The following is a 10945-nucleotide window of genomic DNA, read 5'->3' as shown; positions in this document are numbered from 1 at the left end:
GGCTCTTCTTAATGTGTATTTTAAAAATCTTCCCCGATAAACATAATCATACTATAAACTTTGTAATACATCCCAAAATGTGACGTCCACAGAAAGAACTTAAAATGTAAACTTTTCAGTAGTTAAACTGGTTTAGCAGGTTATTTCCTGTCAGATGAAGAGGATTCGGGCTATTAACAGTCAATGATGTGAAATAAAACCAAAAGTCGGCAAAGAATTCCTGACTTGTAACTGGTAGAAACACCCGCACAAACCCCAACAAACAACAACAAATAAAATCAAATGACCTTCCTTGTCGACCGGTTCACCAGAGCAAATTTTACCCTAATTTATTTAACTTTATTTACTTCAATAACATCAGCAGCTCCATCTATTTGAGCCGGTCTGAAAACAACGACGCCCAGTTCTTCTCTCTCTCTTTTATGTCAAATTAAAGTGGGGGGAGAAGCCACCCGAGAGGAATCCCAGCCAGCATATGGCAGCTTTTGTCGGCTCCCCTCCCCCCGCGCCGCCGCCGCCGCTGCTGCTGCTTCCCTCCTGCCGTCCGCTCCGCTCCGCACCGCTCCGCTCCGCTCCGCAGCAGCAGCAGGACAGAGCAGCCTCAGTTTTTGAAGCCGTGGCATGAATGATCTCATCTGAACCTGATCTCCGCTTTCCCTGCCGTCGATCCTATGACCGAGACGGGAATCAAATAAGACAAAGACGAGGTGAGAACGGCCGCCGGCCGCCTTTTATCGGCCCTTTCAGCCTTTGTTGTTTTTAGGAACTTAAACGGGCCGCGGCCAAAACTCTTGTTTTTTTTGCCGAGAAAGGAGGAAGGACCGCGGCGGGTGTGTGTGTGTGTGTGGGTGGGAGATGTTTTCGGCTAACTATCTCCGCGCACGCCGGCGCCCGTTTAAATGAAGATGTGGGGGGGTCACCGAGGGAGAGTTGGCCGCGGAGAGGAGCCTTTTTTTAGGCTTTTATTGTGTTTCGCCCGTTAGCAGGAGCTCGCCAGCGGGGAGTCTCGCCGAGCTAGCCGGCTAGCTGTTAGCTCCTAGCGCAAAATGGCCTCGTTGTCGCCGCGTTGGAGACAAAGCATGCGGCGGCCACGGCGGACGGCACCGAACCGCCGAGGGGGGGGCCGCCCGGCGGGACCCGGCCTGCCCGCCGATGCTGGTTACGGTGCCGCGGACGGGCCGATCGGCCGAGTGTGCGCGGCCGCGGCGACTCTTTATTTGGTTAAAATCGGGCTGTTGTGTGAAAGTGGCTGGGTTTCACTGGCGGTGGGGGATGGGCCCTTCAGGGGCCATTGACGTAAAGCCAAGCTACATTTTGTTTGGCTTCTGGCTCCTGGCGTAATAAAAGGGCCCCGGTCGCCGTCTGAACAATGTATTCGCCACATCTGATCGCGGCCTGCGGGCTTTTAATCAGGTCGTTTATTTTGCAGGTAATTATTCTTATTTCCCGCTGCAGCTGCTGGACGTTGGTGGCACCGATTTCACGTGGAATCATGTTGAATTCAATGTTCTTTTGTCGAAGAAGACGAGGTTGAATGGTAGAAATGTTCGTTTGAGCAGAGCACAATGTGTGATTGCAAAAAACAATCAAACATTCTTGACCCTTTTAACACCATTCTGTCCAGGCTGCAGCGTTTGCCATTAATACTCTGCAGATTCTGTCATCGCCAAAAATTTCCATCAATTTTCCAGACATTTTTTTGACCCGTGTTGCCATGTTTTCATTTTCTGTCACTACAGGTGCAGGATGGTTCTAAACCACCTTTAATCGTATGTGTCCGTTCGTTATATACCGACCAGGTTTAGCACTTCCTGTTTCATTTCCCAGTGAGATTTAGAATTTGGAAGAGCAGATTTTTCTCCAACAAACCTGTAAATCAATGTCAAAACTGTTTACAGTGTGCTTTCTCCCAGGTTGTAGGACTTCCTGGTACAGTGTTGGTTTTCCTTTAGGGAGGTAGTCTTGGGTAATGTCTCACCACGCAGGAGGACGACGCCACTGTTTTCTAACATTTTTGTTTTAGCTGTCCGTCATAAATTACGTGTCTGTTCTGTACCGGCAGGAAATGTTAAAGCAGGTGAGGCTGCGTGGGCAGTGGCCTCGCTACGTTGTCTTTGCTGAGGAGTTTTATTTCACACAATAGCGTTGGGTTCATTCACCTGATCAGTCGGGACGGCGGCCGTTTGTCTCATTTGGGCTGAAATCCCAGAACCTTCTGGTGTTGAAGGACAAAAGGAGGAATTTTCCATCCAGTTTCTGATTAGTTGTAATGAATTTTACTGTATTAAATGGTCTCCTGTCTTTCCCATTTTTTTGGCTGTTAATTCTCCAACACGTTTTTCCTCAATGTGAGAAAAAAGAAAATGTGATTTTTATTATTTTTTTACAGATTTTTTTTAGAACCTTGATCTTTTGTGGCTTTCCTGAAACTGTAAAGTTTTCCATCCCTGTTGGTAACGAGACGGAGCTGTGCGAGGGGCGTTAGAGAACGATGCACACGATGAACATGTACCTGTACGTCCCAACGTGTATCAGTACTGTTTGACTGGACTGTGTTTTGTGATTTATCTTGTTTTTGCACACAGGAGAGCCTGGTGGACTCTTAAATGCCACAGGCCTCTGCTCACCCCACTCACTCGTATCTTTATTTTTGGAGGCGTCGGAGGGTCTTAAATGCTGGCAGGATTTCTTTTTTCTTCTTAAATTTCTCTTAAGAAATGAACAGTGAGCAACGAGGAAGTTGGCGCTTCTTTTCTCCCCCACCCTGAAGAGAAAGTGAAAATCTTGTTCTGCTAGTTCTGGAGCGTGCTGTGCGTAGAGCTCCCAACCTCATGCACTTCTGTACATTCTAGCGGCACGCGGTGCAATGTTGTGTTGTGAATACTGTCAATGTTCTTTATTTCCCACGTTTTGTTCACTTTTCCCTCTTAAAAGCACCTCATTGATTGGTCCATTCTTTCGATCACAGGTGGCAGTGGGGGGAAAAGTTACGCCCATCATGTAACTTGAGTGCTGTTTTTGTTTTCTGACTAAGGTCTCTCTAGTTTGTGCTTACTTTGATGCAGCGTCGGCATTTAGTCGGTAACCATGCTATTTTCGGTGGCTCAGTGGTCTGTTAAAAGTGTGGTTGTTCCGCCCAGCAGGAGTCTTGCCTCAGACTGGCCTAAAATGGGCAGAAATGGTGCTGAACAAAAGCTGCTTGTCGCTCGTACAAAAGTACTTGAAGCATTGCAGCCGGGACCACGCTGCATTGCTATTGCCTGTGCCTCTCAACAGGAAAGGTATAGCAAACTTTAAGAAAAAGACTACAACAAACAATTCATTGTTTACTGAAGTTCATAGAGTTTAAACCTGTAGAGTTTATTGATAAAGTCACTGCTGCTGCTGAGCAGATTGTAGCCCTATTTCCCTCATACATAGGTCCCGCACCACGTAGCGTAGCCACAGCACATATTTACATGATTAATTACACGGCACTTATTCTTGTATGATTGTGAAATTCAGAGCCGTTGTCCTCTTGTGTGTTTGGCTGACTTTGTTTTCTGTCTCCTCACCGTCACCACAGAAAGGCATAATGTTCCCAAAAGGCACCAAGCGCAAGTTTTCAGACCCCGGGGAGGAGCCGGTCCCCAGTGGCGAGCAGGGCCTGGCAGCAGCTACCCCTGCGGCTGCTCGGACACTGTCGTCGTCCTACAGCCTGCAGCGGCAGTCGCTGCTGGACATGTCGCTGATCAAGCTGCAGCTCTGCCACATGCTGGTGGAGCCCAACCTGTGCCGCTCTGTGCTCATCGCCAACACGGTGCGGCAAATCCAGGAGGAGATGACCCAGGACGGCACCTGGCAGATCATGACCAAGGCCCTGGCGGCTGCGCAGTGTCCCGCCGATCGTCTGGTGGCCTCCGAGGTGCTGTGCCGGCAGACGGAGGCGGCGGCTCAGGCGGGCCAGAGCCCCAAGCCCTTCTCAGTGGTGGGTCTGGAGGAAGGCTACCACTCTGAGGAGGTGGTGATGGAGGGAGACATGGAGCCAGAGGTCACCATGTCCACTTTATCGCCTGTCTCTCCACAGCTGTCCTCTGCATCTTACCTGGCCGGTCCCTTCGGCATGGGACCCTGCTGGGAGGAGGAGGAAGAGTGTGAGGAAGATGAAGAGGAGGACAGCGAGGAGGGGGTGTCAGAAGGAGAGGAAGGAGACCAGGACCACCTGAATCCTGTAGACTCCAGGACAGGGGACCAGGTTTTTGGGACTTTTGAAATCAAGCACCCAGCCCCTCCACCTGATCCTGCCCTCGAAGAACTGTTTTCAGACGTGGACCCGTCTTACTATGACCTGGACACGGTGCTGACGGGCATGCAGAGCACCCCAAAGATGGGGCCTTACGATCTGCTGGAGAGCCTCTCCTCCCATGGGCCCACGGCGCTGAGCTCCAGCTCCAGCTGCCGGTCCGACCTGAACGAACTGGACCACATCATGGAGATCATCGTGGGATCCTGAAACCCTGGACTAACCCCCCCCCCCCCCCCTCTCAAACTCTTTCCAGACTATGCAGAGTGCACGTGTGTGTTCTGTATGTGGTATTGTTACAGAGATGGTTGGAGGTTTTGGAACAAGGTGGGAAATTAACAGCGAGCCGAGAAGATTTTGGGGATAAGACTGTTAGACCTGGAATTTAGTCGCTCTAACGACCAATTAGGCCAATCAGAGACCTTTTTATCAAAATGTAATCGCAATAAGAATTGATGGATGAATTATGGGATTTCTTTTAGTGGCTTCTAGTATTTTCTGATGCGGTTAGTTTCCGACTTTGAGATCCAAAACATTCAGGAGAGGGCAAAGATAATTCCCGACGCCGCCACACATTCTTATTTACTTTCCATGTTTACCTCTCTCATGCTAGCCCCTTCCGGTCGTCTATTTCTATTTATTGTTACACGGACTGAGCGAACATTCTTCACACTACATGCACCTGAAACCAGAACAAATTGTAAATCCAAATCTATGAGTCAGTGCATATTTTCCTAAAGATTTGAGCAATTATGAATGGAATATATGTATATGTACGTATGTGTATATAGAAATATATTTTTTGCATTATACAGCTGGGGGATTTTTGCAAGTATCATTTGATATTACTATTATTTTTCACTCCCAGGCGATTTTAAGATTTTAGTGTAGCCAGACTTGAGACAGTGTCTTCCCATGGTTTGGTATCACAGGTCGACTGCATCATCACATTTTACAGGCGCTGTTCTTTCATTTCTTTCGAAGCTTTATGCAGAGCGGGAGAATTCCTGCCAGCCTCCGACCAAATGCTGGTAAAAGATCGGCGGGTTTTCTGGTAAGTTGACAGCAAACGCGTTTAAACGCTCCTTTCTGTGCTCGCAGCATTTGGAGAAACCACGGGGTGACAACTGCATCAAGAAGCCATATCTGTCATTTGTTGCTCTTACAAATGATCCCTCTTTCTTAACCCAATATAATTTATTGTTTTATTTATTGTATTTATTATATCAAGGTACAGACACGACACATTGACTTCAATCGTGAGGCCCGATGAAATATTTATCAAAATTTAGCCCTCTGTTTCGAATGCAGTACCTATTTATTCCTCACTCTTTTCTTTCTATCTTTTTTTTGAAATAATGATCACAACCGGGTTCCTACTCAGATCACTATGCAGCTCTGTCATTCGTGTTTCAAAATGATTGTAAGCGACTCAAATGTCCTCTTAATTCCTTTATGCAAACAGTTGCCTTTCTTCTATAGATGTGGGAAAATCAAATGCATTTTTCAAAAAGTTTTCCTCGTGATGTGATGAAGAGATTAACTCAGGCAAATGAAATGTATTGACGAAAATACAGTATTACGACACGCTGATTACCTTACCACAACACTTCTGAAGGATGTCACTCTGGTCTAAATGGGAGCTAGAACTTCAAAGACTTAATTAACATTGTAAAATGTATGCATTTTTTTATATCGAGAAAAAAACAAAACATTGTAGCATCTTTGTAAATATTTTTTATAATAAAAGGTGCAACTATTGTCTGTGTCACATTTATTTCCTGCTTTTATGACTCCGGAAATATCCAAACATGTTAAATGTAAATCAGATTATATTATCACAGCTGGACCCTCGCTGGTAAACCTCCAGCAGAACTTTACATCCAGGACAGTAGTAAGGGGTAACGATTAAAAACGGAAGGTCAAACTTGTTTTAGGGAACTGCTCCAATAAGAGTCGCTGTATTTTATGGGTTTTTACTAGTGAAAACGTGAGGACATTGGTCGGTGACTGGGTCCATACTTGCCTGGACCTTTGTCCTCACGTGTTATCACGGTTTTTCTGCACATTTGCCTGTTGGGCCGCCTGTAGTTAAAGATTAATGACCTCTCGGTGACTCAGCAGAACAGCAGCCTGAGGAAAATTGGTAGAGAACGAGACTATTGTGTTTTAAAAGGCACGATGAGGACTATGAAGTTTACAGAGTGACCTGACAAACGCACCTTCCATCACTTTTGCAATAGATGTGAACTTTGGCGTGTGCTTTGACAGATGAGTGGATTAGTTCAGGGGTCACGAGTCATCGTTCTCACAATGCCTACAAGTGTTTCTGACATCTTGTGTTACTCTCAGGTAAACAATCAGGCCCTTTTATCAAGACCTGAAGGACTCACTGGACTCCAAGCAGGCTCCTTGACAAGCAGATCTTCAGATGTTACGTGAAATGGCAAAAAAATAAAAATCACCCAACAACAATTGGGTAGAACTGAAATATGACTTTTTGTTTTAGACAAAATGGAGAGGAAAGAAGAAGTGGAATCGCAGCTGTGACAACTTCAGCAGGAAGAGACAGAAAAAACCTTGAACGTGGTTTCCTTATTTGGCGTTTGCGTTCCCGTCTTTCCGGTCACTTCTCCCCCACTTCCTCTCTGAGTCATCTGTGCCTTTAAACGTGCTGCGTTCGGGTGCTCGATTCAGACTTCCAGCATTCTTACAAATAAATCATGTATTTTCATCACTTAAAATACACGCTGTCATTTAATAAAAGCAATACGATTGGAAGGTCTTTTTGATTTCTTGATTTAAAAACCAACACGTATTTTGAGACTTTTTAAACATGTAGTAGGACGACAGATACTCACTTTTTAAAGGCGTTAGTTCGGCTGCACTAATAACTACTTCGAGCTGTCTTAAAACAACATATTTTTTTTACCCGGCAAAGCAAACCATGTATCAATAAAGGCCATAAAATCTTTATCGAGGTGCTAGAAGCGAGCGCTTGCAACTGTGGTGTTATTCTAATTCAAACGACAATTTAAAGATCATGTTTCCTGTTGTTTGTCGGTTGTTGTGGTAGTTTCCGTAGTGCACCTGAACGCAGCACTCGGAACAGGCGGTGCGCACATTCGCTGCCCCGTGAGTGGCGGAGGCGGAGGCTTGAGCGGCAGCTGAACGGACCAATCAGACGCGCTCGCTCTGCTGGTCCCGCCCCTCCCCGCTCCTCAGCTGCGGATTGCCCGAACATTCCTCATACTCCCGGGGCTCGGAGCTCAGGAACGCGGGGATAGAGCGGAACCGGACCGTCACCTGAACTCCAGCAGCTCATGATATATTCGACGGAAACGTAAGGTTGGTAGCTTACGCGCTAACTTTTACCTCCCTCAAAAAAGTCGCGTATCTTCTTTAAACTTCAATTAGGCTCGCGTTTTTTCACTTGGGTCCGGGGACGTGAAGGCGGTTCGGGGTCGTCTTGCGGATCGTGGATAAGGAGAGGAGGATGGATGGATGGATGGAGAGTCTGTTCTGATGGAGTAGCACTACACTGTTATCACGCTAGCTCACGGTTTTGTGTTTTGTTCACACACTTCACTTTGCGTCGTAGTTTTGCCTCGTTAATTCATACAAGTAATGAGGGAGAGTTGGGGGTAAAACTCTTGAACTGGGTTCCTCGTGTCGGAGTTTATTTCTCTTGTTGAGCACTTTTGAGACACTGATCTAACCGAGCCAGGTCTGTATGGATGAGTAAAGCCTGCAGGGCTGTCTGAGTCACGCTGAGCACTTTGGGACTCAAACAGCCACCCTGCAAACTCCGAGAGAGACCGTTCACAGCTGATCACCAACGTTTTCAGGAGCCGATGGGTTGACAGTGATCTGGGAAGCCCGGCACGCTTTGCTGCATTAGTGCTGTTACATAAACCGCAGGCAAGGTTTATTACATGTCGGCCTGGTCCTGAATGTGCTGCATCTATTTGCTGTGGGCTGAATGGACAGAGACGGTCCACCAATCAGGCTGCAGCTGACAAATTGCAAGAGTTGCACTCTTTTAGGGAAAGATGAGTTTTAACATTCCTAACTGGCTCCATATTCAAGGATGCTAACCGTGTACCAGTGAACCGTGAGTATACTTTTGGACTAAGTGGCCCGGCCGCTCACGTTCGTCTCTTTGCAGGTCAATGTTGGGCCGTGGCGTCAAACGGAAGTGGAGCTGCTTGCAGGAGCTGGAGGACGAGAGCCTCCCTGCTGCCGTCGCTAAGGAGAGGACCGACGCGGACCACCCGTCCGACAAGAGCGGGTTCCTCGTGGGTCCTCCCAGGTGCAGCATGAGCCACCTGCAGCAGCGTCAGCTGGTCCTTGGCCTCTGCCTGGAGAAGCTCCAGCACTATCAGACCGGCGTGGGCCTCAGTCTGCGCCGCTCCGTGTTGCTCGTCAACACGCTCAGGCAGATCCAGGAGGAGATGCAGAGCGACGGGACGGGACCCTGCGCCCTCGTAAACGGTGTCCAGACGGACTCCTGTCTTCTCAGGGAGGACGTGCCAGTCACGTGCCCTGGGTGTGCAGATGTTGATGGGGACAGTCTGGTTCTGTCTGCAGAGTTTTCCTCTCAGGAGCCAAGCGGCTTGCCTGACCAGCCGAAAACACACCCCGCAGGAACCATCAGTGCTTTTAGTGACGCAGCAAACACCATGGGCTACCTCAGCGACGTCGCCCCGGACGACATCTTTGAGGACATTGACACATCGATGTACGAAACTTCGGACCTGCCTTCGTCCTGGGTGGCGGGCTCGCTCTGGCCCATCAGCGTGTCGCTGTGGGCAGACGAGGACGTTAAGATCTGCTCGACCAGCCACGCCTCAGCCGGCAGCCTCCAGTCCTGTCTGGTGGACCTCAATGAGCTGGACCAGATCATGGAGATTCTGGTGAATTCCTGATCTCCAGGAAAATACCTGCACTGCAAAAACTGGGGTGGGGAGAAGGGACTGAAATGCAAGCTTTGGATTCTTCCAGCTCCAGCTGTTGTCTGAAGCTTTAGCTAGTTTCCAGTAGGATGAAAACACCAATTCCCCGACATTCTAATTTACGTGCATGAGCCTGTGCCTCAGTTGGAGCCTGCAGATGGGAACGTTTGGGTTTTGACGGTTGATATCCAAGGGTCACTTTAAAGGCAACAGATCAGACGCGTCCACGTCTGATGGGGATCTGCTCGCACCTTCCTGAGCCGCTCCAGAGGAGGACGCAGCTGAGCTTCACCCGGGCTGTTGGGTCAGACCCGGGTTGCTTAAGAGTTTGCGTTGCAGCCAGCTGGGAGGGCAAAGGCCTGGGATTCCTTTCAGTATTACTGGATGGTTTTTATTGCTCCATGTGAGGACCTTTAAAGGAGCAGGCGTCGTGCCTGTGGTGGCGCCTGAATTAGGAGACTTTAGCAGCAAAACACCCAAGATTTCAAACCCAGGAGTAGATCAGATCTTAATGTTCCCATGAAGTGGCTTTTTCCCCTTAGCTGTTCTTTTTATTTATAATTGGGGGATCACAATGAACTGCCGCCGTCGTTTCTTCTTTGTTTGTAGTCTAACTTATAACTCTCCTCACCGTACGGCCGGCGGTTCGTCGTGGGCAGCTCGTATTTAAGACTTCACGGATGCAGCGTGGAACACGTGAACGATCACAGTAATGTATCCCGGTCTGCTCCCGACTGAGGACTCGAACAATCAGGAGAACTTCACCCGGAATTGTAAAGGAAAACGCAGGTTTCCGCACACGTAAAGGCCACGGCGGTAGGACTTTTTCCTGCCGCGTGTTGGACTGGGTTTCACACGTCTTTGAACGTGGGTGACGGCAGGTCTGCTGCTCTGCTCTACCTCCTGGTGCCTGTTTGATCTGCTGGACACTCCTGCTCCGCACAGCGACAGGCTGCCTGTGACATTCATCCTTTAGCCTCGTTGATTTCACCCTTTCGTCCGTCAGACCAAAGCGATCCGTCCTCACCTGCATCTCTCGCGTCCACGTGCCTTAACTACTGAGCAGAATTCTTATTCCCCAGCTTCTTTGCGTGGTTGAGCTGGAGGAATCGTGGCGTGGTCGTTATGTAAAAGCACTGAAAGCCATCGAGTCTCCATCCCCCCCCCCCCCAACGCTCAGTGAAAACTCCTGGCATATGAGCTTAATCTATCCTGACAGTCTGATGGCAAACTAGCCCAGGGAGGAGGTGGCGGTGAAAAATAGGAGGGGGAGGGAAGGAGCGGCAGCGGTTTGCGTCACTCGGTCCGTAGGCGGAGTCTGCAGCTTGTTTTGCCCCGACTCAGGCGGCCGACCAATCGGGGGAGGGAGAGGAGCGAGGCTGACGCGTGAGGAGAACACTGCTGCTCCAACAACAACTTGTTTTTGTTCCTGCACAGAAAATGTGCAGATCTGTTGGATTTCGGTCTCACAATAATCCACTTCCTGTTGTTTTGCTGTTGTCTTTTTACATAATCTGCCTGAGCTGAAAAGAGAACTGCAGTGTTATTTATAAATTATGAGAGTACCGTCGGTCTATAAAGCACAATGTGTGTTATCGATGATGACGTGATATATATGTGAAGGACAGAGATTTCTGTATAAGTAATGTGTATTTTTTGTGAAAAATTTTATAGATTTTATTCAACAATACAGGAAATTTATTCTAAA

The 10945-nt window shown here is 48.3% G+C and overlaps 1 protein-coding gene and 1 long non-coding RNA gene across 8 annotated transcripts; one reads left to right on the top strand and one right to left on the bottom strand.

Moving 5' to 3' along the window:
- Positions 1-426: 426 nt before the first annotated feature.
- On the top strand, positions 427-10945 carry LOC101061173 (cell division cycle-associated protein 4). 7 transcript variants are annotated; one of them, XM_029828529.1, is made up of 4 exons: positions 427-707; positions 6635-6715; positions 6792-7625; positions 8451-10945. In XM_029828529.1, the coding sequence occupies exons 3-4, from the start codon at positions 7606-7608 to the stop codon at positions 9208-9210; spliced, it is 780 nt and encodes a 259-aa protein (XP_029684389.1). In that variant the 5' UTR covers positions 427-707; positions 6635-6715; positions 6792-7605; the 3' UTR covers positions 9211-10945. The 7 variants fall into 7 exon arrangements, with proteins under 7 accessions (XP_029684389.1, XP_029684382.1, XP_029684395.1 ...); XM_029828522.1 differs by having other exon boundaries at positions 6635-7625; XM_029828535.1 differs by having other exon boundaries at positions 430-707; positions 6635-7630.
- On the bottom strand, positions 5439-6654 carry LOC115247316 (uncharacterized). Its single transcript, XR_003886374.1, has 2 exons — positions 6505-6654; positions 5439-6415 (listed from the first exon to the last, which is right to left on the bottom strand). It is a non-coding gene; the product is annotated as an uncharacterized lncRNA (long non-coding RNA).

This window comes from Takifugu rubripes, chromosome 2, assembly GCF_901000725.2.
Source record: "Takifugu rubripes chromosome 2, fTakRub1.2, whole genome shotgun sequence".
NCBI classification, from domain to species: Eukaryota; Metazoa; Chordata; class Actinopteri; order Tetraodontiformes; family Tetraodontidae; genus Takifugu; species Takifugu rubripes.
This window is presented reverse-complemented; position numbering and strand designations above follow the sequence as displayed.

What these genes read in the sequence shown, in the direction of transcription:
- LOC101061173 (XM_029828504.1), top strand. Translation starts at nt 3,488, where the DNA reads ATGATTGTGAAATTCAGAGCCGTTGTCCTCTTGTGTGTTTGGCTGACT.